The sequence below is a fragment of the Podarcis liolepis genome (assembly GCF_965112155.1).
Source record: "Podarcis liolepis genome assembly, chromosome: 14".
NCBI lineage: Eukaryota > Metazoa > Chordata > Lepidosauria > Squamata > Lacertidae > Podarcis > Podarcis liolepis.
The window spans coordinates 1,284,121-1,311,831 of NC_139569.1; the positions used below are offsets into that span (position 1 = coordinate 1,284,121).

General features: G+C 48.6%; 1 protein-coding gene across 4 annotated transcripts in view; it reads left to right on the forward strand.

Annotated features, from left to right (window-relative positions):
• The window catches only part of CREBBP (CREB binding lysine acetyltransferase), a 63,565-nt gene that overhangs the window by 16,460 nt on the left and 19,394 nt on the right, over positions 1-27,711 (forward strand). For 2 of the 4 annotated variants that reach the window (XM_083474614.1, XM_083474616.1), the window contains 16 exons: positions 1,582-1,831; positions 6,207-6,320; positions 7,117-7,359; positions 8,069-8,165; positions 8,460-8,582; positions 8,983-9,100; positions 9,665-9,857; positions 11,387-11,440; positions 13,129-13,253; positions 14,475-14,663; positions 16,910-17,338; positions 21,501-21,680; positions 22,104-22,278; positions 22,819-22,937; positions 23,864-24,103; positions 25,671-25,759. In XM_083474614.1, the coding sequence (XP_083330740.1) occupies positions 1,582-1,831; positions 6,207-6,320; positions 7,117-7,359; positions 8,069-8,165; positions 8,460-8,582; positions 8,983-9,100; positions 9,665-9,857; positions 11,387-11,440; positions 13,129-13,253; positions 14,475-14,663; positions 16,910-17,338; positions 21,501-21,680; positions 22,104-22,278; positions 22,819-22,937; positions 23,864-24,103; positions 25,671-25,759 (2,738 nt within the window). The remainder of the gene's footprint in view (positions 1-1,581; positions 1,832-6,206; positions 6,321-7,116; positions 7,360-8,068; positions 8,166-8,459; positions 8,583-8,982; positions 9,101-9,664; positions 9,858-11,386; positions 11,441-13,128; positions 13,254-14,474; positions 14,664-16,909; positions 17,339-21,500; positions 21,681-22,103; positions 22,279-22,818; positions 22,938-23,863; positions 24,104-25,670; positions 25,760-27,711) is intronic. The other 2 variants (XM_083474615.1, XM_083474617.1) reach the window with 1 other exon arrangement.

The window sequence follows — 27,711 nt, forward strand, 5'->3', positions numbered from 1 at the left end:
GGAGGCAGTGTTCTTCATTTTCCCCTTCCTGATCCAGCCCCGTTTGCTTTCTCCTGCTGTTCTGCAGTGGCTCCCCATCTGTGGAATACTCCCCCCAGGGAGGTTCTCCTGGCGCCTTCATCGTACACCTTCAGGCACCAGGTGAAAAGGTTCCTCTTTAACCAGGCCTTGGGCTGATTGATGCCCAGTGCCCTTCCAAAATGTGTTGGAAAGGGCACAGGTTATTGGGTTGTGTTTGTTTTTATTATGTATCTTGTGCTTTTATATTGTGTTTTTACATTGTAACTGCCCTGAGATCTGCAGGCAAAGGGCGCGATACAAATTTAATAAATGATTTAGCAAGTAATAATAATAAAATAAAGGCCAAGGCCTGAGGTTTTCTGAGGCCTTATAAACGGTCCAAATTCTGGTTGCTTGCAGGAGCCACCAATCCTTAAAGCTTTTGAAGTTACTGGTGAGCATTTTCCAAACCAAGGAGGAACCAGGTGCTGCTTTTGTAGCGTGAAGGAGAAATGTTGGGGTTCCCTGCCTTGCTGTTCTTCCACTTGCTGAGAAGACAGGAGCTGGAGGCCTCTAGCAGAGAAGAGCAATCTGTCTCTCTGCACACTAGAGCCCCAGCATTGGTGGGGCTGCTGGGCTTGGCAGCTTCCCTGTTGGGTCATCCCCACCTTGGTCACGGGTTTTGGATGTGTCTTCAGAAGTGAAACGGATGCGCTCCTTTCAGAAACTGCCTTGTGCAAAAGAAGGCGACGTTGGGCCAGTCAGTACCTGCTGACCGGAGAGTGTACTGTTCTCTTTACCAGCAGAACATACTTAGCAAAGTTTGAGGAACAGTGCCTGCTTCTGTTAGGACACTTCTATGCCAGCTATTGTTGGCCCAGGAAAAGCACTGCAGTTTTTGTTTTATATCTCTAATTCTTTGGGATGGCAACTTTTTCTTTGCTGAATAAGTATGAATGGTTTGCCAAACTAAAAGTGAAAGCTTTTTAAAATACTGGTTTTAAACTGACAAATGTAATCTGGAGAAGTGTGAATTGACCTCCAAGTATTGTCTGAGAATTGTCTGAGGTGGTCCACATTGAACTGCTTGGAGTGCTAGTTATGATTTGGTGATGATTTAGAAAGAGAAGATACTGCCTGCTGAAATATTATTTAAAAGGAAAGCAACAAATGTGGAAGTAGACAACAACAGGTGCTTTTAGATGGAGGCAAAGTAGCTTAAACTGTCAGTCATTCTCATCTAATCTCATGTGGATGGCAACTGCATTGCAAGGAGCGAGACTTGCAAGCAACATGTTTAGAATCATGCATGCATCTGGTTCACAGCACACCTCAGGAGTTCCCATTGAATTTACTGGCACTTCTGAGTATTTATGTCCAGGGTAGAGTGCAAAGCTATAAGTTCTCCCACAAAGTAAATGCTAAAAATTGCATGGTGGAATCTTAGTGGCTGTTAGTTGTGGCAAATTAGTTTGAGATGGTGATCAAATGGATACTCTTTAATAAGATTGCATTGCAAGTTGTTCTGTCCTAAGTGAAGCTTCGTAAGGTGATACAAAAATGTTTTGTCTTTCTTTTTAGTCTCAAATGCAAACCCAGGTACAGCAGGTGGGAATTGTACCAACGCAGGCAATGGCAGCCGGGCCAACAGCTGACCCTGAGAAACGCAAACTTATTCAGCAACAGTTGGTTCTGCTACTTCATGCTCACAAGTGTCAGAGACGAGAGCAAGCCAACGGAGAGGTGCGGCCATGTGCCCTTCCCCACTGCCGAACCATGAAAAATGTCCTCAATCATATGACACATTGTCAAGCTGGAAAGGCCTGTCAAGGTAAGAGCAAGGGTTTAAAACCATGTCAGGAGGTCTGTGGTATATGGTTCTCCAGTTGTTTGTCTTCTGCACGATTGTGTCCCTCTTTCTGGTCAGTGAAACTGGGCCTCCTTAAGTTTGAGCGTCATGGCCAAGTTGACTTTATTGCAACAGGAGGCACTTCTCCAATTCCAGACCAGACCATATACGGAGTAGGTAGCTCTCCAGGGCTTCTGGCATTGGGGGTTAATTCCCTCCCTGTATTGTTTTTGTAACTCTCACCATGCCTCGGTTCACTTGGAAGCAGATGGGATAATAAGTATTGATTTGCAGATTGCCTCTAGAAGTGCACCTGTTGGCCTCATCAGAAGGTTCCAGGCTACTGCTGCTTTTCTCTGCAGTCCTCAAGGTCTTGCAACAAACCTGCAGCAGGAGACAGGCAGGACGCTCGGATCCTTTCAGAAGTACTTTGGCAGGCTGAGCAAGGCCCACCCTGACCATGTAGGCATCTAGCTTGACCCCCTGCTAACGTTGGAGATCCAGAGCTAGAGTACTCCCCTCCCTACACACGACAAAGAGATGACTGCCCACCCTCTGCTGGAGGCCCCCTTCCCAGAAAACTGCTTCCATTGCCAAGCTGTTCTTACTCTTCTAAAGTTAAGCTGAAATCTACCCCATTGATCTTGTGTATCTGAAGAAGTGTGCATGCACACGTAAGCTCATACCAAGAACTAACTTAGTTGGTCTTTAAGGTGCTACTGGAAGGAATTTTTTTATTTTGACTATGGCAGACCAACACGGCTACCTATCTGTAACTGGACCCATTGATCTTAATACTGTTAAACCTCTGTGTTCCCTCTTTGCTCTCTTTGGGACAACTCTTCATGGGTTGGAAGAGGGCTGCTATGCCTCCCCTCAGTCTTCAAACTTTCCTCATAAGACTTGTTTCTCATACTACCAACCAACTTCATTCCCCTTTTGAACCTATCCCAGTTTGCCTGCGTTCTTGGAAGTGTGCCACCCAGAGCTAGACTCAGGACTCCAGATGCAGAATAAAGTGGGCCTGTTAATTCTCACCACTTAGAAACACTGGTTGGCATCTGTTTGTCTCGGGAGACAGTGGGAAGAGTGTGCCTACAGGGGTGAAGTCAAACCATTGGAGAGTTACAGCACCTGCTGTGGTTGTAGAGGACGATATGGGGGGGGGTATGTTTTGTTGCAGCTGGGGCAAATGAAGGCATCTGGTTGTGCTGGTACATGTGTACCATGATGTTTCTTCTTAGAAACAGTGCTTCTGCTGAAGCAGCCTAAACTTGTATTAGCCTATTTTTGTAGCTGCAGCAAACTACTCATACTGGGAGTAGATTGCAGTCTCTTGGAAGGTGGACAGACCTGATCTAAGTCATTGATAAAAATGTAACAAGGCTGCTCCCAGGACAGCCTCCAGCACCTCCTTGGAACTTCCCCCCAACTTGATGCAGAGCGTTGATGGGCATGCATCCCTCTGGAGCACTCTTTTTACCAGCTGTGAACCCACCTGGTGGTTTTTATCATCTACCCTGCCTTTAATTAACCCAAATGTCATGGAGATTTTTGTCTAATGCTTTGCTGAAACCAAGGTGAATTTCACTGAGAGCGTTCTCACAATCCTTCAAAGGATACGAGAGCAAAAGGGGGAGAAGGCTGCTTTTCTGTTCCAGGAATGTGACTCTTGACTTCAAAAAGTTTGCCTACCAATAAGATGGTAGTCCGGTGTGAGGCCAGGGTCACCGTCCAAGGGGTGGGCAGGGCAGGCATTTCCCCCGTAGCTGACTAGTAACGAAAGTTTTGTAAGGCCCTCCTACAGTGGGGTGCTGCCCCAGCAGACCAGACCTACCACTGTCCTCCCTCATAGGTTCGTGGCAGCTAGAATTAGACCTCCCTCTGAATTCTGCTTTGGCACAGGTACCTGTTTGGTTGCCCATTAAGGTTATCCATTGTTAGTTAAGCCTAGTGACTTCAGTGTAATGAGTATAAATAAAAGAGCTCTGCAGGATCAGGCCAAAGACCCATGTAGTCCACCCCCCCCCCCCGCTGTAATAGTTGCCAACCAGATGCCTGTGGGAAGCCTGCAAGCAGGACATGAGTGCGAGAGCAACTCTCCCCCCTCCTGTGGTTTCCAGTGACTGGTATTCAGAGGCACATTGCCTCTCCCAGTGGAGGTCAAACAAAGTCATTGTGGCTGGTAGCTCTTGACAGCCCTCTCCTCCATGAATCTGCCTAATCCTCTTTTGAAGGCCTCCACTAGATTTCCTCACTGCCTCTTGTGGGAACAAATTCCATAGTCTTCCGTGTGCTGTGGGCAGAAGTCATTTCCTTTGTGGATCCTGAATCTTCCAACATTCAGCTTCATTAGTTGTCACTGAGCTCTAGTATTATGGGAGAGGAAGAAAAACGTCTCTATTCATTTTCTCCACACCGCAAAGTCCCCTCTCGCTGGCCTTTTCTCTTAACGAAAAGGTCCGTTCCTTGCAGGGGATCTGCTCCATTTCCTTCTTTGAACTGTTTCCAGTTCTACTGTCTCCTCCTTGAGATGAGGCAACCAAAACAGCACACAGTTCCAAGTTCCAATGAGAGCAGTAGGATACTGATAGTTTTATCCTTGGTTCCTTTCTTAATAGTGATCCCTTGTATGAAATTCACCTTTTTCACAGCTGCTGCTGTGGGTCTTCATTGAATGATCCACTTCTGGCCACAAAATCTCATTCCTGATCAGTTGCTGCCAGCTGAGATCCTATAAACATATATGCAGAGCTTGTGCATTACTTTGCATTTGCTTCCATCGAATCAACATTGAAATGGCAACTGCAATCCACACAGTTGGGAGAGATCCTTTTGGTGCTACTCACTGTCTCTTTGTTTTAACCACACTAAACAATTTTGGTATCATCAGCAAACTTGGCTACCTCACTGCTCACCCCTAACTCTAGATCATCCATGACAGGTTAAAAAGCACATCCCAGTACCAATCATTGGGGAACCCCATTTCTTACATCCCTCCATTGGGAGAGCTGTCTATTTATTCATATTCCATGCTTTCCGTTCCTTAACTAGTTACTGATCAATAAGAACAACTTTCCCTCTTATTCCTTGACTGCTGAGCTTATTCAGGAGTTTTTGGTGAGGTACTATATCAAAACGGTTTTGATTATGACTGCTGCATTGATTATGACAGTTGATAGGGCAATTGCAGGCTCCGCTCCATTTTGCAAGATAAGAAAGATGTGTTCTCTATGTGCAGTGTGCGTGTTGGAGCTGCACCCATTTTCTGAGACACTACACTCCCCCCAGAAGGAGAAGTCTGTCTGAAGAATTCCTCAGGTTCTTCTCAAAATGGAGAACGGTCTCTCCAAAAAAGTTGATGCTCCAACTTCTATACAGAAAGCCATTGTGGTACGCTTCAATTTTTCTGGAACCAGAGGAAGCTAAGCACCAGGCAGAAGGTGATAAGAAACGAGTACTAAGCAAGATGTCATTAGCAGCAGCATATCTTGCAAATGTCAATCTGTCATGGACTGGCTGGACACAGAGGAATGGTGGGAAGCAGCAACTGGGGAAACCCCAAGGGAGGAAGGCTCAGAGTCCGGGGATTGGTGGTGGGACAGCAGTGAGTGGTCAGAAGGAGAAGAGGGAGCAGAGACAAGCACATAAGCGTAGCCTCCGGTGGCTTGAGAAGGATCTGGGGGTGGGGAAAGCCCTATTGAGTGGATTTAAGCTCAGTTGGCATTCTCTTGCTAAGAATTCTGAGGTTTACTTTTTGTATTTCTGGTGGTGAAGCATCAGTGCTGAGTCCATATCTTTGGGATATCAGCTGTGCAGTGTGTACGAATTGCATTTCTTGTCCTTTCCCTCCATTATAATTGGGTGGCATGTTGAGGGTTATGTTATTACGGTCATGGAAGGTGGATTTAATGTTTAATAATCTTATTTAAGTTCGCCATTTATGCACATTTAGATATATCCTTTTACCTGCCAAAAACCTCTAAATAGCTTTAAATAGATGAAGCATCTTTCAAATATTTCATTTTTATAAGTTACTGTTGCTTACCTTTGGTAGGAGACCATTTAGTCATGACAGCCTTTTTAAAACGATAAAATAGAATAAGGAAATTATTTGTGTCCCCTTATCTTCATTAGTCTAGTAGGTGACACTGTCAGTGTTCAGTTTCTACACCAATGTAGAATGTTCTCCTGCCGCATTGTCTGCTGTGCTTTTTCCAGTAATGCTCCTTGTTCATAGATGTGAACTTTCAAATGCTCCTGCAGCATTTACTGGAGAAAACAGGTGACCTCAGAGTGGAACTGAGGTCCTTCAAACCTATAAAGATGTTGCATATGGTTTCTCTTCTTGTCCTAGTTGCCCACTGTGCATCGTCACGTCAGATCATATCCCACTGGAAGAATTGCACGCGGCACGATTGTCCTGTGTGTCTCCCGTTGAAAAATGCCAGTGACAAGAGAAACCAGCAACGTACGTATTCACCAGTGTTCAGAAAAGTCTGGTTTGGAATACATACTTAGGAGATTCTGCCCTGAAGAAGTCCAGTGTGAATGTAATGCCAGCCTAATTCCCCTTCTGATTATTTTTGTGATTTGCTAGTTCGCAAACTTGCGCTAGCAAGTTGAGATAATCATCCATAAAACTGTAAGGGTGCCTCTCATGCCGTCTCTACATGAGAAGGTGTGATGGGATCTCTCCCCCTGCCTTCAACACCCCCAGAACCCCTTTACAATCTGCTGTGGAGGGTTGAGGGACCCCACCCCCCAGAGATGGTTTTGGCATGCTTGTAAGACTGCAGGAGGGAGGGGAAAGGTGGGATCTCGTTGCACAAGTCCACTTCCACAATGTTGGATTCCACTCACAGCATCTGGAAGAATCCCTAGAAAGATCTCTCTTTGTTGCCAGGTGTCTTGGATGACAATTGTAGCAATCGAAACACAAACTGAGCAAGGGTCAGTTAATGCGGCTGCTCCTCAGTCGTATGTGGCAGTGGGGTGTGGTTCTTATCATTGGCCCAGGTCTCTCCAGTCTGTAAAAAGGCAGAGTTATTCCAAGAACCTTGCCATCTCATCCTAACCTACATCCCAGGGTTGTTGTGAGGATAAGGGGGGGTGGAGAACCATGTACACTGCCACAAGCTTCTTACAGGAAAGGCAGGGCATGAAGGCCATTCAGTCAAGGCTTTAAAAATCCAACAACATCTTGGCCAGGTTCCTCTGCTCTGTCCAACAGCATTTCATGCTTCTTTTGTCCTCCTCTTTTGCAGCACTCCTGGGATCCCCAGTTGGCGGCATCCAGAATTCTATTGCCTCTGGGACGGGACAGGCAACGACTCCTTCTTTGAGCAACCCGAACCCCATTGACCCCAGTTCCATGCAACGAGCCTACGCAGCTCTTGGCCTGCCCTATGGCAACCAGTCCCAGCAGGCGCCACTGCCGCCCCAAGTGCAAGGCCAGCCAGCTGCCCAGCCCCAGGCTCATCCGCAAATGAGAACCATGAATGCACTGGGTAGGTGGGGGTGCATGCAGGAGGGGGTGGGGTGGGTTTCAAACAAACGTTAACTGCTTTGGGGGGCATGGAGGGGAAGGGGGTACAAATCTGACTTGAAATACAACAGCAAATGTAACTACAGCCTCATTCACAAACTGCAAAAAAGTGGAGGCCCCCCCCCCCTTTTGTGTTTGGTCTCCCCCCCCCTTGTCCTCCTTGACACCCACGCTTGTGCCACAGATTCGTCCTTCCTGGTGTAGAATTTTTTTTTGGGGGGGGGGAATAGTGAATCTGTTAACCACAGTTAACAACAACAAGGTAAATATATGAGATGAAATGGTGTGGAAGAAAAGGATATGCAGCAGAATACTGTTTGAGTAGAATGCCAAGGAGTGATGGACTTGGGAAATCCTGAGAGAGGTGACTTGTAAGGGAAAAGGTGTAATGTATACACTAAAACTTTGGAAATGACCAAACTGCAGGAGGCAGTGGAAGACAGGAGTGCCTGGCGTTTCTGGTCCATGTGGTCATGAAGAGTCAGAAATGACTAAACGACTAAACAACAACAAAATATATTTAAAATAGTGAATGTGGTAGGACCGCTATTTATACAGTTAAAGATCTTGCTTGATTTATCCTACAGTACATATAAAAATGTTAGTGATTTAATTGTGTGAATTGACTGGTATTTCCTCTGAACTAAATGAGGGATAATCTTATTCCAAAGGAACTAATCAAATGAATCTGACTGCTGGAGGAATAACAGACCAGCAACCTAGCATGATCCCAGAAACTGCGCTTCCGACTTCACTTGGGGCAGCAAAGTAAGAAATGTTTTTAAAGGGTTGTTGAGTGTTTACACATGATTTCTATTTTCAGTTGTAGAAATAACTAGTCCTTAGTCACACTTTTTCTCACAGTTGTTTCATAGTCCCCTTTTCCAAGTAACTCCTCAGTTCTTTGTTTTCTATTTTCCCTTCAAAAGCAAAATTGCACTTGAATTTCATTACCTGCTCTGTTGTAGTCAGTTACTGGATAATTTCTTAGCCTTAAAAACAAGACTTTTCTGGAATGCAACAGAGAGCTTCAAGAGTTTCCCTCACTGCCTTTTCTTTTAGCTCCTTAATGAATGATGGCACAAATTCGATGCCCACAGCTGCACCACCTTCAAGCACCGGGGTGAGGAAAGCCTGGCACGAGCATGTCACTCAAGACCTGCGCAATCACTTAGTGCACAAACTGTAAGTGTGTCGCGTGGGTGGACCCGACTTGCTGCGGGACAGGACAAGAGTCTTGCCAGAGCTGCAGCCCTGCTCCTTGGCATTTGGGGGGTTTCATGGGTCTGAAGGCTTCAGGAGGGGTTGGAGGGTTACAGTCAGAACTGGTTTAAGAAGATTCTCCATTCTTTCCACTTACGTTTTTATTTTCAACAACCCAACCCTAGAGCCACATTTTCCCCCAGGGTGTAACTATCAGCAATTTCAGTTATGCCATCCTAGGGGAAGACTGAATCTCTCCCAATTACCTGAAAACTGGGCTTTTGAAATTGTTTTGCATGGTGTAGGCAGATAGGGGAATGTAAGGTTTACCCAGGTCTTCCAGCAGCATTCGTGATGGACTTTATGTCTCTTCTTTCTGCAGCGTGCAAGCCATCTTCCCAACTCCTGACCCAGCAGCACTGAAAGATCGCCGGATGGAGAATCTGGTGGCTTACGCTAGGAAAGTAGAAGGGGATATGTATGAATCAGCTAACAGTAGGGTAGGTTCTGTGCCAGACAAGAGCTTGGTCTTGTGAAGTCCTGTGTGGCTGAAAGTGGCTCCTTTTGACTGTGTTCCTCCACTGCAAGGCATGCCAATGCTTCCATTGCAGGTTGTGTTGCTTTCTAGCAAGCAGCTCTGAAACAGCCTGGGATTATTCTGTAATTCCTGAAATCTTGAGTGCTGCGCCTCCTTTGTTCAACAAACCAATGAGTGCCTAGAAGTCTTCCTGTCCATAGGCAGGAAGATCAACTGGTTAAGAAAATACTGTAATCTTACTAGGGATAGCCTTCATAAATTGACAGAAGCGGGACTGGCTCTGGCCTTGTTATTGCCAACTTAGCCATTGTTCCTTTTGTCGAAGAGTCTACTTTTTGGTCAAGTTCCAGGAAGTGTCTTGGTCTTCACAGCATAGCGCTCAGATTCCTAAAGCTCAAGTTATGAAGGAGAACTCTTCAGATCACTTTTCATGCAAAATAAAATTTAAGCCAGTGTTAATCAGTCATCCTTGCTGCTTTTTTCTAATATATTCTAAAACCTAATCCTAACATTTTCCCCCTTCTAGGATGAATATTACCATTTATTGGCAGAGAAAATATATAAAATACAAAAGGAGCTAGAAGAGAAGCGGAGGTCTCGTTTACATAAGCAAGGGATCTTGGGTAATCCGCCAGCCTTACAGGCTCCCGGGACTCAGCCTCCTGGCATTCCACAGGTGGCGGCAGCTGTGGGACAAGCCCAGCCTGTGAGACCTCCCAGTAAGTACTCCCAAAAGGAATGGACAAGTGGAGCAAGGAAGTCTGGGTCAGCTTCTATATCTGTGGTGCACCATTCAGCCTTTCACGAGGCACAGAAAGTGGGTTACCATAAGAACACACAAAGAAAAAGCAGTATTGAATAAAATCACCCCAGAAAGGAAAATACTATGTTTACAAAGCCACGTTGAGCAGCATCGTGCTTGCATCCCCTAGAGCCCAAAGGCCCTCTCAGGCAAAAGTACTTTCCTGCCTTCTAACAGTCTGAAAAGAAGGTGCCACAAATGAAAAGGCCCTGCTCCTTGCAGAGGTCCTTCTGTGAAGGATGATATCTGGAGAAGGTGCTCTTTGAGAGGACCTAAATTTAGGGTGGTTTGTTGTCAAGATCAAAAGCAGCATGTTGAATTGACCAAGATGCAAACTGTTAGCCGGTGAACTTCTTGCAGGACTGGCATTGTCTTCCATACTTGTAGATTCTCGCAATATGTTGGTTTTTTGCCATTCTGAGCTGTCATCAGCTACACTCCCCCCCCCCCCCCGGTGCATTACAGCAGTTCAGCTGAGACGCTGTGGAAGGTGTGGCAGTGACAGGTTCCCGTCCGCCAAGGAGAGAATGCCGTTGGTGCACCAGCCAAAAGCGTGAGAATTATATCTAGGTCTCCGGGGGGCAGCAGCCCCAGAGAGAGCATGGCCAAAATGAAGATGTCTCCCTTCAGAGGGCAGTGTGAGCAGAAGCAGCTCACTAGCTCAAACCCTGACCATCCCCTCTTACATGGATGGACCTGGTTTAGCATAAACCCCATTACTGTCTTCAGACATCATTCGGGAAACCCATCACTGAGGAAAAGGAGAATTAAATAGGTGCCATCAACATCCAGAAACTTCCCCCAGCAGTTTCATGTAGGTGTTCAGCAGTGCAGGAGACAGGACTGAACTCTGCAGCACCCCAGAGGTTACTTTCCTTGGAGGGGAGCAACTGTCTTCTCTCACATCCTTCAGGAACCACACACACAGACACACACCCCAGCTAGTAAGCCCAGGGCTGCTGTAAAACAGCGGCCCCACTCCACACCAGGCAGGTAAGGAGGACACCCTGGTTGGTGGCCTCGGAAGACAGTTACAACCCCAAAGCTCACTTGGAGTCCCGTTGTAGGGCTGTTTGTTGATTAAAGACCCCTGAGTTGATTGCCCAGTGAGATTTAATCATTTCAATTGGCATATGTGTCTGTTGCACCATCTTGGAAGAGGCATTAGAATAAAAGGGGAAGGCCTGTTCTCAGATTGGACCTGTCAGCTGTAGTTTTGATAGGCTCTGATATTAAAAATAGTGTTTGTTTTTTTAAAAAAAAAAACTTTATGCCTAATTAACCAGGGTGGCTTTCTATTTAATTGAGGTTTTAATCTACACATTATTTGAAGTTTGCAGCCCTGTCAGTTTGATTTCTAGCATTTTGATTTGTCTGCTAAGTGAAGATTGTGCTGAATGAAGCCGCGAAGGAAGAACTGACCGCGCTGCTTTTGTCCTCTTTCAGATGGGCCTCTGTCCATGCCGAATGTGCCTCTGAGCCGAATGCAGGGGTCTCAAGGTATTCAACTTGCACTAACCTGCTCCATTCCTTAGCCTCACTCTTGCGAGTCTCCTATTGGGGGTGGGGTGGGGGGTTGTATCCTGCCTCCTCTGTGCCACACTTTCACCTGAGCCTTTGTTCCAAGGGAATAGACTGAGAGCATGCCACGGGGGGGGGGGGCATAGCCGTTGAGGCGGATACGAAAAGCTTGGCTTTCTTGAGCTCTACTTCCCCCAACCCAGAGCGAACCAGGGGGTCCCTGAGTGCAACTTGGTAGCAGTCCCGGGGAGAATGCACCTATTCCCGGATGCCCCTCACTAATCTGTTGTGTGCGTTACCCTCGCCACTCAAAGCCCATAGTAAAGCCAGCCAGCTTTCCTGACATAGCCACAGGGTGCTCCAGACGCCACGTAGAGAGGGGGTAAGGTACCTTTTCAGTGACTTTGGCTCCCTCTCAGCTCCACTTCCTTTTATCCAAAGGGAATGGTGCAGGTACCGTATTTTTCGCTCCATAAGACGCACTTTTCCCCTCCTAAAAAGTAAGGGGAAATGTGTGCTCGTCTTATGGAGCGAATGCAGGCGGGAGGCTCCTCCCAGCGCTCCCTTTAAAGAGCTGCATGGAGCGTGTGTCTCTTGAGGACTTTTCCGCGAGGTGGGGAAAGGGACTGACGGGCTGCCCTCTGTCCCTTCCCACACATCCTGGAAAAGCCAGCAAGAGCCGCTGCCAGGCTCTGCTCTGCGCTCCCTTGTAAGGGCTCCCTTTCGTCCCTCATCCCGCTTTGCTGGGAAGCCAGCAGAAGAGGCACTGTGCAGCTATCGCTCTTGCTCTGCTGGCTCCAGTGAGAGCTGCGCAGCTTGTTCTGCCGGCTTCTCAGCGAAGCGGGAGGAGGGACGGATGGGTTTAAAGCAAGGAAAGCGAGAACTGCTTACATGCTCTGCACAGAATATTTTTTTTCTTGCTTTCCGCCTCAAAAACTAGGTGCATCTTATGGAGCGAAAGATTTTTTTTTATTTATTTATTTGTATTGTATTTTTCACAACCCTTAGCTTTCCATTTTCCTTTCCCCAAACTTCAACATGGTTCCATTCAGTTGCATTTTTTCAACACAGATCCTGTCTCCGCATTGCACTTCTGGATAACCCAGCTGCTGGGAGTGGTAGAAGGGGTGGAGGAACAGGAAGCCCCTGGTGCCAGCTGTTAGTGGGGGGGGGGATGGCTTGTGCTCTGAGGGCTGGGAATGTCTGTGGCTAGACTTGCGCAGGACAGATCCCATGTGGGGAAGACCACTAAGACTTGCGTGGAGAACAGTGTCTGCTGACAGTAGCAGCTCCTTCCCTCAGTGCCCAGGCATCGCTCAATAACAAGACAATGGGACGGCAAATGTCCCTGTGCTGCCCTTTAAACAGAATCAGAAAAGGTGTGCTGGAGAATTAGGGGGCTGTTGGAAAGAGAGCTCTCCACATTTAGAGCTCTCTGTCTTTAGTCCCTCTGCTAAGTGTCTTCTGGCTGCGTCTTGACTTCTGTGGGTTTCCTTCACTGTCACTGCCAAGAGGGGTTAGGTCTCCTCTGCCCAGCTGCCCTGCAGGCCAGGCTTGCCTGTTCCTCAGGCTGGAATGGTGGCAGGAACATGGTGGGCTGAGCTGTGTGTCGATCCGCGCTTGGGGGACTCGCTCCTAATGGGCTCTTCTGGGGGTGCATTTTGCAGGAGTGAATCAGTTTAACCCCATGTCCATAGGGAATGTCCAAATGTCCCAGGCATCGATAGGACCCCGCACCACCCCTCCAATGAACCATCCTGTCCAGATGAACAACATGGGATCCATTTCCACGGTTTGTAGCTCTCTCTTTCTTCCTTTTCTTCCTGGCTATTTAAAGCTTGGGATACGTTAAGAGAAATAAACTCATATGCTGGTTACCTCAGGTCCTTTCCGGTATTGCATCATTCAGTTTTGGATTAATTCAGTCACTTTATTTTATTTCATAAAATGTATGCACAGCAGGCCTGCAACTTACATGGGGGTTGTGTTCCAGGGATCTGCACGCAAATTCAGGAAGGCCCCCCCGGAACCAGCTCTCCATGTGACCCCTCCTTTACTGAGCTTTCAGAAGGCTTTGTGAGGCCTCTGGAAGGCTGTGGGTGGATCCTGCAATATCTTTTGGGCGCCCTTCCAACTCCCCCCCCCCCCCAATTCTCCATTTACTTACTTATTTCCCCACCACCTCTGCAAATCTGTAAGTTGTGGGTCTACTGTACCACTTGATTGTTTTTTTAAAAAACAACAACCCTCAAAGCAATTCACAAAAAGAATAAAACAATGGTGTGGCGTTTTTAAGGTAAAAACAACTATTTAGAACGTTTAAAAAATAATTGGGACGCGGGTGGCACTGTGGTTAAACCACAGAGCCTAGGATTTGCCAATCAGAAGGTCAGTGGTTTGAATGCCCACAACGGGGTGAGCTCCCGTTGCTCGGCCCCTGCTCCTGCCAACCTAGCAGTTCGAAAGCACGTCAAAGTGCAAGTAGATAAATAGGTACCGCTCCAGCGGGAAGGTAAACAGCATTTCCATGCGCTGTTCTGCTTCGCCAGAAGCGGTTTAGTCATGCTGGCCACATGACCCGGAAGCTGTACACCAGCTCCCTCGGCCAATAAAGCAAGATGAGCGTCGCAACCCCAGAGTCGGTCACTACTGGACCTAATGTTCAGGAGTCCCTTTACCTTTACCTTAAAAAATAATTAAAATCAATGATAAGCTGAAAACCAGGTTAAAATACATGTCAGCCTTCTAAATTAGACATTAGGGCAATTTTCTGTTTCAGTTAGAAATAGAAATCAAATAAATACATTGGATGATTCAGTGTAGTGAAGATGTTAGAGGGCAGCCTGGCGGGAGGGAAGAAGAGACTGCAACTGGCAAGCACATTCAGCTCAGAGAGACGGGGGGGGGGGAGCTGCCTGGTGCCTGTTTTCCCTCTCTTCTGAAACGGATTCAGTGAGCACCTAACTCTCTTGTGGGCCAGACCCTTAATGCTCAGGGCCTGCTTTGTTTGCAGATGGCGCTGTCTCCCTCCCGGATGCCTCAGTCCCAGAACCTGATAGCAGCTCATTCCAACAGTCTGATGGGTCAGGCTTCCACCCCAAGCCCCTTCCTGCCACAGAACCAGTTTTCTGCTTCCAGTGGAGCTTTGAATGTCAACAGCGTTGCTTTGGGGCCAGCAGCGGCACAGGCAGGAGTGGCACAGGTACGGCTCATGGCTTGCTTCATTTTACTCGCCTTGGCATAATGTGGAATTCCAGGTTTTCATCAAAACGGTGCGGACCATTCTCTCGCTTCAGATATTTGTGTCTGCACCTTGGTATTTCTGTGGCTTCCACCATTTCCCTAGATGTCAGAGTCAAGGCACTGTGTCGCTGTGGGCCTGCTGTGAACATTTGTATGCAAGAGAACCTCAGCAATGCCATCTTGTGACAGTGGCGTAGGAGCTCAGCTCTCAAGCCCAGCCATGACTCTGACATGGATCACAAGCCACTTGCTTCCCAGACCTCATGATTAAATTCTAACCTAGGTCATCTCAGGAGTTGTCTACTGAGCTTACCTAATGCACACCTCTTCCCTCAGCCTGTTCTCCTGGCAGATATAGTGAGCCAGCCCCTGTGCACCATGTCATATCCTGTTCACCCAGCCACTGGCGGAGGAAGGGGGTGCAGTGGGTGCAGTCCCTCCTGGGTGTCATCCCTGAGGGGGGTGACATCACTGCGCCACCCCCCAGGACGCTTGCTGCAGGCGGCGCATCCCCCCCCCCCGGACGCTTGCCCTGCCCCTGCAGGCAGCTAACCCCACCCCCAGCTAGCTCCGCCTCTGCACCCAGCCAGCTGGAAACTCCTGGCTAATCTGCATATCCACTTGCTCTGTGCCTTTGCAGACCTCTCCTTTCCTCCTCAGTCCTGCTTGTGCTGAGGTGTAGCAGTATCTTTCTTGCTCTCTTCTTTGGTTCTTTCCTTGCCTTGTCTTTGTTGTCCTCCCATCTCCTGGGGGCACACACCACTTTTGCATCTCCCCCCCCCCCACCTTTCCTCCTCTCCCCCAAACTCACCATGGCTCCAAGGCGGAAAAGCAAGGCAGCAGAATCAAAAGCAGCCTCTTTCATGGCCCCCATGCAGAAGGGGCAGTGGCCGCCACTCAGGCAGCTTCTCATGCAAAGCACACAGGCAACATGGCTCAGACTTCAGCTGCAGCATGCAGGGAGCAGCACGCCTTGCCTCCCTCCCTGGCCCAGCTGGGAAGGGTCCTCAGATTCGATGGCCAGCTCCATGACTTGGGCAGCGATGCCTCCAGCCACATCTGGGTGGGGGGAAGAACTCCCGAGCAAGGAGAGGATGAAAATGTACCAGAAATGGCCTCAGCACACATCCACAAATTAGACAGCTCCTGAGAGGAGCCGCTCTCCTCAGTCTGCCAACCATCCACAGATTCGCAGCAATGGAAGATGCAGTCCTTAAAGCACTAGCACAGACTCCCTTGAACCTCTTAGATCTGTTTCTTTATACTCCAAGGCTGTGCTTCCTTCTGGTCATCACAGCCAGGCGAGTTTTACAGTTTCCGTGAGAAAGGAACTATGTTTCTTCCGCAAGCCCAGCATGACATTTGCATAGAGACCCTTCCGAAAGGGAAGAGGGAATCCTGCCGTTCCCACCCTTCCCAGCCTATAGAGAGGACTAGGGAATCCCCTAGACGTTAGAAGGGCCCTTAGGAGTTCCATAAAGAGCACTGAAACAAACAGTGGCAGAAGGTGTCTATTTCTTCAGCCAATGGGCCCCAGCACCTGGACACATCACAAGAGTGGCAGCTGCCGCCTCTGCTTCAGCCACCACCATGGGAGATTTCTAGAGCCACTACCTGGACCTCCACTTCTGGCTTCACCTGCCACTATTAATGGGACCTTCTTGCCTTGGCAGGGGCAGCACTGGGCAGGAGCGTCTTAGCAGGTGTGTTATCTCCACAGGAGCAGCCTCTTGTCGCACCTCCACAGCACAAAGAGGCTTGGGGAGGTGCCACAGTGTCTGGCTCACTCTCTTACCACAAAGGGGCATTCTCTGGTAGGCAAGGGACCTGGCCACCACCCAGCCCTGCACAGCAGCTGCTCACCACAAGTCTAGCCAGGCCTCAGGATCCGTCCTTCTGCCACAGCTCTCTGTGTCCATCCACTGTGTCCATCCATCTGTCAGCTCAGGAACTGGTCTGACCAAGCTTAGTCACAGGTGGAAACTTGAAGGAGAGGCAGGAGGAGGAATTCGGTGCAAAACATATGATGTAACTCACAGTGGCTGGCTCACCTGCCTACCCAAAAAGCGTACTTTGTGCCCCATGTGATATTGGGGAAACGGTGTGGGAGAGGGACGCAGCCAGACTGGCGCTTGGTCTGCTTGTGATGCCCACTTTTACACAGGGGTTTTTGAATGCAGCACTAACAGTGTCTCCCTCTGGCAGGGGCAAGTTCCTGGAGCTGCTCTTCCCAACTCCGTGGATATGCTGGGACCACAAAGCAGCCAGCAGCTCTCGTGTCCTCCCGTGACCCAGCCACCCCTTCACCAGCCTGCGGCTCCTCTCTTGTCCAGCGTGGCAGCTGGCATGCCGCCGGTCCAGCACCAGACCCCACCAGGGATGACGCCTCCACAGCCTGCAGTGCCTGCCCAGCCGTCCACACCAGTCTCCACGGCGGGACAGGCACCCACTCCAGCAGCCGGCTCCGTCCCCAATGCTACGCAGGTGCAGAGCACGCCTTCGGGGCAAGCCGCAGCCCAGTCGCAGATCCCACCGCAGCCTCAGACCCCAGTGCAGCCCCCACCCGTGCCAACCCCGCAGCTTCCGCAGCAGCAGCAGCAGCAGCCAATGTCTGCCCAGGCCCCTGGCACTCCGGTGAGTATGCCCAGCATTTGCAGCAGGGAGCAAGTACTCTGTCATGAATGACAGTGGTGCTCTCGCAGCCACTGTGCAGCACCCCAGAGTACAGGGCACAACGTTTCCTCACCTTCGTTGCATGTCGTCCAGCAGGAGCAGCATAGGAGGTTGCCTTACCCCAAGACAGGCACCTGGTCCACCTCACTCAGTACTGCAACAAGCAGAATCTCTCAGTCAGGGGCGGAACCGGGAGTCTATTGTCTCTCCCACTGAACTAGGATTTCTCTAGAAGCTCTGCCTTCTCTAGAAGCATTGTGCATAGTTTCAGAAGCAAAACAAAAAACCCGAAGGAGATCAGGGCTCCTGTTCCCAAGTTGCTTGCAATCCAGATTCCATCTAAGAGGATCAGGAGAAGAGCAAAAAGAAGAGAAGATCCTAGGATGGGCTGGAGAACCTGTGGCCCTACAGATGTGCAGGCCAAATGGTCAGGGAGAACAGGGGTTGTAGCCTAACAACATCTGGAGAGATGCAGGTTCTCACCAGGTGCTGGTTCGCAGCCCAGATGTTTCAATAGCACATGGTCTGGCAGCCAGCCAGCCAAGCTGCTCCTAATGCTTAGAGTGACGGTTGAAGAGCAGAAGTGTCTCTCCCACCTGGGAAGGTAAGCCTGCCTGCCTGCTCAGGAGACTGCTCAAGTCTTTTAAGCCTTCCGACGTTGAAGATGGGCGGAAGAGCATGTCTTGTTCACATGTTCCGCTCAGGCTGCTCTTCCTTTGACGCTGGCAGAGTGCAGCTCTTACTGTGACACAACCATTTCCCAGCCTTTCACCAGTTGGTGTGCTCTCAGCAAAGGGCAGCCCCGTATTTTTGTACCTTCAGGAGATGTTGATGTTGGTGTTGATGTAATAATTGTGTTTGTATAAGGGGAAAGGCCACAGCACCTCAGCAGGCAGCACTGGGTGAAGAGGTAAAGCAAGCTCTGAGGAGGAGGCCAAGACTAGTTGTGTTCATGTAGGTCAGCAGTGAGGAACCTCAGGCCTGAGGGCCTCAGGAGGCCCCACAAGGCCATTGTGGCCAAGAAGACATGAGCCCACCCGCCTACAAGGGGGGACAGGTAAAGCTGTGGCTGACTAGAGAGCGGGGTGGGAGGGGGCATTGTAGGCAAAGTATCAGCTGAGCAGGGGCAGCTGCAGAGCCCCGTATTGAGCGCTTTGCAAGTTCCATCTCGCCTGATGGGCTTCCCCAGCCAGCCTTAATCTTGGGCCAAAATGGGTCACCCGCCGTCATTGTGACATCAGGAGGCCCTTAGGAAACTGAGCCAGCCTGACTAGGGGGAGGCCGGAAGGGACTTCAGAATGAGCCCAAAGATAGCGGAGACAACTCCTGGGAGGAAAAGACTCCGCTTAGGAGGAACTGGATGTGTGCGCTTAGAGAGCACAATGTTAGGGCTGGCTGGGGAAGCTGCCTGCGCCAGTAGAGTCTGGCGGAGGGGAGCTGAGAATTGCAAGAAGCAGCCTTGGGACATGGGGGGACCACTTCTGTTGGGCATTTTCAAGGAAGGGTTGCTTGGGTGAGCTTGAAGAAGGGATGGTGTTCTGTTAGGGCAGGAGCGTTGGCATGGAGGCAGCCGCAGAACATGCAGCGTTCCGCTATTGCTTCCGTGCTTGTAACTCTGGGAAGCACTTGCCAGAAGGCAAAGATGGCCGAGATTGGAAGGCAAGCCAAATTCTAGTGCTGAAATAGAAATTGCCCGCAAGTTTTGAGTTTATTCATTAAGGACTCAATCAAGCCCAAGGTGCTTTTTCCCACTCCAGGTGTTACATTAGCCCAGGCATCCCCAAACTCGGCCCTCCAGACTACAACTCCCATTATCCCTGACCACTGGTTCTGTTAGCTAGGGATGATGGGAGTTGGGGATGCCTGCATTAGCCTATCAAAGCTAGGAGGAGGAGGGTATGGAAAGGGTTGCAGCACTTGAGGAGGGTCCCTGCTGCTCTTGTGTGCAGAGCAGAGGAATGTCAGAATCCCACCTCTGGCCCTGAGCTTCCCTTTCCTGACCAGTAAGCGCATAGATCTGCCAGCTGAGGATGCTCTTCATGCCTCTGACCAAGTGGGCTCCAGGCAGTGAAAGCTTTTGCCACAATAAATGTTAATATTTAAGAAGTTAATATTTAATACCAGTATCCTGTCCTCTGAAAACCTTTCCCAGGGCAGCTCACAGACTGCTGGGTGTGTTGAGAAGTTGTTTGTTTGCTGTGCATTTGGATCCCTCTTAAGATATCGCAGCCAAACTTTGAGGGGCGGTTGCTGAGGTCAAGGAGCAGGTTTTTGATTGTTTGGACGCAGTTGGGTGCCATTCCAAATTAAAACAGCAGACTCAGCCCTTTAAAATCACTGGCTTTCTTTGTTTGTTTCTTAAAATTCCCGAGCAAAGCTAGGCTTGAGATGGCTATTGGAATATAAAGCAAAGTGGTGAGGGGGGGAAGGAACAATCCAAAATACAACTAAAAATCACCACCGATTATAATATCAGATAGCAAACAAAGAGCAAATGGAAAACCATACACTAGAGCAGCTTCCTCAAACTCAGCCCTCCAGATGTTTTTGGCCTACAACTCCCATGATCCATAGCTAGTAGGACCAGTGGTCAGGGATGATGGGGATTGTAGTCTCAAAGCATCTCGAGGGCCGAGTTTGAGGAAGCCTGGACTAGAGCATGAAAAATAAAAGCCAGGCACCAGAATGATGTTAATGTCAGGGAAGCTATCTTTGTGAGAAGTATTTCATATTTAGAACACCACCTTTTAAAATATCATTTTCCTGCTTGCTACTGACTATCTCTGACGAATGGAGTCCCCAGAGAGTAGCCTCTCCACCTGACTTTTAAGTCGCAGGAACGCTCAGGTGGGAAAAGGCAACCAACAGGCATCCTGATCCTAAGCTGTGCAGGGTTGATCCAGCAAAATCATTGTGCTCCCAAAATTATCTGCACAGCAGAGGTCCCAACCCCTGCACCCCACTGAATCTGCTCCAGAGGGCTTGGGGTACCTCCAGAGCAGATATGGGGGTGGCAGGGGCAGAGAGAGAGGAAGTTGTGTTCCCTGAGCACAGCAAATGCACAACCCTTTTTGAACTGAGCTTGGAAATGGATCAGGAGCCAGACATTTTGGCAAATGTTCCCAGCTCTTGGTCTCTGCGCTCTCACAGCTTGTTCTATCCGCAGAATTGTTTTCCAGGGCAGCCTCAGGTATAATGCATTGCAATACTCCAGCATGGAGGCTTCCAGAACATGCATAATTGATCCTAGAATATTTTTCAAGGCTTTCTCTGGTTAAGAACTTAATTCGTTCTGGAGGTCCGTTCTTAACCTGAAACTGTTCTTAATCTGAGGTACCACTTTAGCTAATGGGGCCTCCCGCTGCCGTCACACGATTTCTATTCACACCATGAAGCAAAGTTCTTAACCCAAGGTACTATTTCTGGGTTAGCAGAGTCTGTAACCTGAAGCGTCTGTAACCCGAGGTACCACTGTATTTGCAAACATGCTGTGGGAGACGATTCTTGAGTATTCCCCATTTTAGACTATTAACAGTTATTTACTGTTTAGATTTCTACACCACCCCTCAAATAAATTATCAGGGCAGCTTACAATAAGAAGCTTAGGAGGTGGATGATTCCCTGACGGTTATGCTGTAACATCCTGTTAGGCCTCTTGTTATCAGATGTGAATTCTAGGCAGGGGTAAACTAAATGGGTTACTCATAGAATTATAGACGGGACCCCTGGGGTCATCTAGTCCAACCCCCTGTGATGCAGGAATCTCAACTTCAGCCTCCATGATTGATGGCCATCCAACCTTTGCTTAAGAACCTCCAAGGAAGGTGATCCCACTGTCTCTTCCACTGTCAAATGGCTCTTCCTGTCAGAAAGGTCTTCCTGGTGTTTAGTCACAATCTCCTTCCTTGTAATTTGAATCAGTCTGTTCGGATCTTGCCCTCTGGAGCAGCAGAAAACAAGCTGGATCCATCTTCCATGAAAGGATAGCCTTTCAGGTGACATGCTGGGTGCCGTTGGTGATGTCCCTGTCATCTGACCTGACCTCTTTTTTTGGAGTTCTGCACCGGGGCACAAGGCTGGTTTCCGTGTGTTCAGTGTCTTTTCCCCCTCCTCCCCACCCCAGCTATCCCAAGCAGCAGCAAGCATCGACAACAGGGTGCCCACGCCAGGCTCTGCCGCCAGTACCGACGTGAATGCTCAGCAGCTGGGGCCGGAGACCCAAACGCAAGAGATTAAGCAAGAAGGGAAGGTGGAAAAAGCAGAGTCAGAATGTGGTGAAGCTCAACTAGATCCAAAATTGGAGGTAAGCAATGGGCCAAGGGGTAGTCGTGGTCAGTCTGTGCTGTTCAGGGACACAGGGAGGAGGAGTTTGGTGCCCACCAGATATTGTTGGGCTTCTTAACTCCAGTATAACCTGTAGTTTATGAGAATTCTAGCCCAGAAACATCTGGTGGTTCCCCATTCCGGGATTAGACAGCAATTTCTAGCTTTCAGGAGGGAGCCGTAGGGAAATAAAGCCTGCCCTTTGTGGGGTAGAGCAGAGAACACCCACTGCCTGGTAAACTAGAAGGAGAATTCACAGGGAAGGGAAATCATCCAGAATATTGGATGGGTGGATGGATGGATATTAACATGTTAAATATTCCATTCTCTCTTGCTTTGCTGGGGAAGCTGACCTGCGTGGCTGTGGAGGTTGTGACTCTTCACTGTGCCATGTGCTTTTCAGGTGGAGGAGGACGTTCCAGGCCCCACGCAAACCAAAGAAGAAACAAATGGGGTGGAGATCAAGCAGGAGCCCATGGAGATAGAAGGGAAGAAGCCTGAGATAAAAGAGGAGGATGACGGGGGCAGTAACGGTGCCGCCTCCCAGTCCACGTCACCATCTCAGCCACGGAAAAAGAGTAAGTCTACATCTGTGTAGCCCTCAAGTACGTCTGTCTGCCACTAGCTGGTGCTCCATGTTAATGTTGTCCCCGTCTTCTTAAATTAAAGCAGGAAGATAAGAAGCATCTTGCTCAGTTGGGCTTCCCCAGGTTGTCTCCTGCAGTGGCCAGGCAGCTTCACAAGCAGGGGGTGATGGGTAGCGACGGCGACTTGCTGTCCCTCAGCCTCTCCTGAACAAAGGCATTCTGTCTCTGAACAGGGAGAGCCTTCTTTTTTACCTGTCACAGTTAAAGCCACTTCTTTTTCCCCTGTGAAGTGGCCCAAGTCTTCTAGTTGTTCTTTAAATTTGTATACCTCCCTTCGTCCATCGATCCCAGAGCGACTCCCTGCATAAAAACACAGCGTCCTGAGCAGCCGTTGCCACATCTTATAGACTGAATTCCACCAGCTATTTACGATTTGATGACGAAATACTGCTTATTTCATGAATGAGATGACTGTAGATAGAATTGACCTGTGGTTTTATTTACGTTACCTCATTTGGATATTTTCCACAGTCTTTAAGCCTGAAGAGCTGCGCCAGGCCCTCATGCCCACCCTGGAAGCTTTGTATCGCCAGGACCCAGAGTCCTTGCCCTTCCGGCAGCCCGTGGACCCTCAACTCCTGGGGATTCCGGTAAGTGAGAAGGTGGGCCGGGTGTCCCTGGGCCTTCCCAGGAACCAGCGGGTCAGTCTTGGCACCGTAGCTAAGAAACAATCTCAGGCAGATTGGATTGAAGCCAGTTGAGCAGCAGAGTGTTTTGCAAGCAAGTCACAGCTGTCTCTCGCAGGGTGTGGGCTTGTCAGGTAGGCAGTTGTGGGTAATTTTCACCGTTGGGCAGTCCTTTGACTGGTGGCAATTCTTTTGGATTTAGGTTCTAAAGTAGTCCCTGTGGCCTTGCTGCCCAGGAACTCCTGTAGCTCCCAGAGCCAAGCGCATAGTTTATTAGTCTGCCATACAGCCAAAGTCTTCTTCCAGGTCTGTCTCTGAGTAGACAAATATAGGAAATTTGAAGGCAAGACAAGATTTTCCACCGTTAAGCATTTCTTTCAAGTGAGGACTGTTTTCAAGGTTCACTGTACCTTTCTGTCTAAGTCATTATTTTGTGTAGCACTGCTCAGAGATTGGGACAGTTGGCTTCAGTATGTGCGACGTCTTGAGCTGCTTAATGGCTGCTGTTGCTAACGGAGCTTTGGGCATCCGTTTATTCAGAGCTGTAGGAATCCAGAGGGTGGTGTTGTCATCCCACCCAGATGGCAGTTCAGCCCAATTCTCTCTAAACCCTGACAATGTGTGATTTTTGCAAGCAACATCCACCTGTGACAGCACCCTAATTTCAGGTGCATCAGACTGGTCAAGACGCAGGGTCCCTAAGAGCAAGATCTGTCTGGGTGGGGATTTCAACCCAAGTCTCCCAGGCACTCTAACCATTACGCGACACAGTCTCCTGAGGTTGCTGTTATGATGGGCTGATCTCCCATCAATGAAAATTACTATTTTTGGGAAACTTTGGATTTGAATGCCCAGCTGACACTGTGTTACTTCTTTTTTCTAATTTGCAGGACTATTTTGACATAGTGAAGAATCCCATGGATCTTTCCACCATTAAGCGCAAGTTGGACACAGGGCAGTATCAAGAGCCCTGGCAGTACGTGGATGATGTCTGGCTAATGTTCAATAATGCCTGGCTTTATAATCGCAAGACGTCACGAGTCTATAAATTTTGCACTAAGCTGGCCGAGGTCTTTGAACAAGAAATCGACCCTGTTATGCAGTCCTTGGGATACTGTTGTGGACGCAAGGTATTCATGGTTTCTTCACAGCTATGGTCTTTGAACATTCAAAACCTGTGTGTTTCATATTCACAGTGTGAATATGTGCATTTATCAGAACTTTCTCTTTGAGAAGCTGATTTTATGAGATTTACTTTAAATGTCATTTAAAAGAAGTTGTATCCATTTTCAGGCATAATTACCCCCTGAAATTAGTGGACCCAAGTTAATCATATTGATTTCAGTGGATCTGCTCTGAGTGGGACCAGCAGGTCTTTATTTTCAAAATATCTGTGTTGAATTTTGACAGATTCTTATACTTAAAAACGTTGACTCAGATACATGCGCAGGTGCGTGTTCCACTTGCTACAATTTGATGAGAACTAGAGTGACTTCATATGCGCAGCACATCATGCTCTACAACTAGTAAAATTGTGCAAGTGAGGGCTTCTTTTGTGGCTCCTCGCAACAGGGGCTGCAGGTTTCCCTCAGAATGAGGCAGCAAAAGCTGCTGAGTATCAGTTGGGGCTGAGCAGCAGCAGAAGGAAGGGCTTGTGATCACATGCTCTGCTTGCAGACTTCCCAGCTGTGCCTCGTTGGTCACTGTGAGAAATGGGGTGTGAGACCAGAGGGACCCACTTTGGTCTGATCTAGTGGTAGCCAGGCTTTTTAAATTCTTCCTAAAAAGTGCTCTTGAATTTTTAAAAAGATGAGCCACTGTTATGTTTTTGGCACACATGGGTCCTTCTCAGGGAGATCCGTGTGTGAACCTTCCTGCCCTGAGCATTTGGTTATTAAATTTGGGGTGCAAATCTTGAGAACAAATGTTTTAAGGCATTGTGCTCTGCAAATATGATGAAGAATGTTGCAATTGTCTGCTATCTGTAATAAAGTGAGCCAGCAGCTAACACTAAGTATTTTTAATTCATACATAAAGGTCAGAACACAGAACATTCTGCTTAAAATATCTATTACTTTTTTAAAGTGTCTATGGCTTGCATGCTGTTTTACAGTTTCTAAATTCTGCCTGCGCAGCGTTTCAAAGAGCTGCTCTGCAGATGTTGGCTAACTGACTAAATAATCCCAAGATCATTGTGGTTCTTCCTACAAAGAAGAATAATGCTCCGTTAGGGCTTGGTTTTTTTAATACTACAGATTTTAGTTAGACAGTGCATTATGCTCAATCTCTTACTGTTTTCTGTGAATTTCTAACTTTCTGGATTTATCTCTTTTAATGAGTGCAGCCCAGTGTGGCTGTGTCTCCTTTCTGCTCTTCCCAGATGCAGTCCAGCCGTGCTCTTCAGCCGCCCGTCAGTTCTAGGGGCTCAAACAGGCACACACCCATTTTTATTTTCCAATTGGCACATAATATTCAGTGGTTGCTGGCTATGCTCCTTACAGGACTGTTTTTTTGAGGGGAAGGGGGTTGTCCTCTTGGAAAGAACAACAGTGAACAGTGAATTAAAACAATAAACTGCTGAAGCTAAAAAAAAAAAAAGCGCTGTCTCTGCTGTAGAAGAAATTTGTGCCACACAAACGTGTGCCTGTAGTTGTTGCATATAGTCATCTTTTCTCTCTGTCTTGTCTTCTTTTTCAGTACGAATTTTCTCCCCAGACCTTGTGCTGTTATGGGAAGCAGCTGTGTACTATTCCCCGGGATGCCGCCTACTACAGTTACCAGAACAGGTAAGTCTGGGCCTTCTCAGGACTCAGAGTGGGGCAGTATTTTCTTAGAGCAGGACCTGAGCTTAGAGGTGGCTCCTCGCCCCACAAGAACACGGACGAGGAGTCCCTGGAGAGTTCGCAGCAAGACTGACTAGCCCTCAAGGGGCTACAAGTGGCATATATTTATGTTTTCAGAAAAGCTCCCCACCCCACTTGGGGCTTGGACTAGTGCGGTGATTTAGTGACGGTATCCCCTGGCAAGCTCCTTGGCTGGTGGGCTGCATGCCGCTTGGAAGCTCATGAGTCAAAATAAAAGAGAGAGAGCGAAAATCAAGAGAAGGGGAAGGAAGGAGAGGTGGCAATTTCACGTTGGCTTATTTACAACACAGTGGTACCTTTGTTTAAGAACAGCTTAGTTTATGAACAACTTGGATTAAGAACGCTGCAAACCCAGAAGTAGGTGTTTTGGTTTGTGAACTTTGCCTTGGAAGCAGAACACGCTCTGCTCATAGCTGTCAACCTTCTCTTTTTTTGCGGGAAATTCCCTTATTCCAGCGCCGCTTCCCGCTGCTATCCCGGATTGCTACATATCCCATAGACTGTCCCCGGGACAGGTGAGGCTGCTGATCCTTTATTTTCAAAGCTGCTGATCCCTTATTTTCAAATCTGAAAGTTGACAGCTATGGTTCTGCTTCCTGTTCAGTGTGTTCCATTTGTAAATTCTGCTATGGGATAGCATTCCTTGGTTTAAGAACACTTTGGTTTAAGAACGGACTTCCGGAATGGATTAATGGATTAACCACTGTACCATATTGGGACTAGCAGGTTGTTCCAAAAACTTCCTGGAAAGGTGGGTTTTTAGGTTGCAATCCTATAAATGCGTAAAGGTAAAGGTACCCCTGCCCGTACGGGCCAGTCTTGACAGACTCTGGGGTTGTGCGCTCATCTCACTCTATAGGCCGGGAGCCAGCACTGTCCGCAGACACTTCCGGGTCACGTGGCCAGCGTGACGAAGCTGCTCTGGCAAGCCAGAGCCGCACACAGAAACGCCGTTTACCTTCCTGCTAGTAAGCGGTCCCTATTTTATCTACTTGCACCCGGGGGTGCTTTCGAATTGCTAGGTTGGCAGGCGCTGGGACCGAGCAACGGGAGCGCACCCCGCCGCGGGGATTCGAACCGCCGACCATGCGATCGGCAAGTCCTAGGCGCTGAGGTTTAACCCACAGCGCCACCCGCTTACCTGGGAGCAAATCAGCTGAACTCAACGTGGATTACTTCTGAGCAGAATGCACTCTTATATTGCCCAGGAATCCTGGAGTTTTAAATTTTTTGTAGTTATTCAGTGATTGCACACATAGTCATAATTTTAAAATCGTGAACTAGTGAATGGAGGCCTTAGGCAAAGTCCTTGTTTTAATAATTCCTCCCTCTGGTTGCTGTCAGTTGTGCACCCTGCTGTCGAGGCCACCCACCCCTTCTCTCTTGCTCACGGGGTCCCCTATGGAGGAGTGGGTGCCCTTTCTGTTGCTGCTTTCTCCCTGGGGAGGCACTTCTGGTGCCTGAAAATCATCACCGGCCCCTGGTTTTCTGAATAGCTCTTGGTTGCTAGCTTGTCTTCCGGGAACAGACTTGCTCCGTAGGTTTCGATAAGAGCCTCTCTCCCCTTGAACGAGATAGTCCCAGGAGACTCTCAGCCTGTGGACATTTGTGTGTGTGTGTATGTAAGGACCTCCCAGGAAACGGCGTTCTCATCTCCCCTTGGTTGGTTCATTGTGGTGACCAGAGTGGAGAGCTGTGGTGTTCAGACGGCTGACGCTGCCCTGACTGCTCCCACCTGTTTCCTCTGTTTGTCTCAAGGCATCCCGGTGTGTCTCTGTCCCACCCACCCACCCCCACCCCCGGATTGCCCTAGCCTGTGTTTCTTACCTTCCTTGGTGTTTCAGTTCATACCCTTTCCAAACATTTAGTCAAGA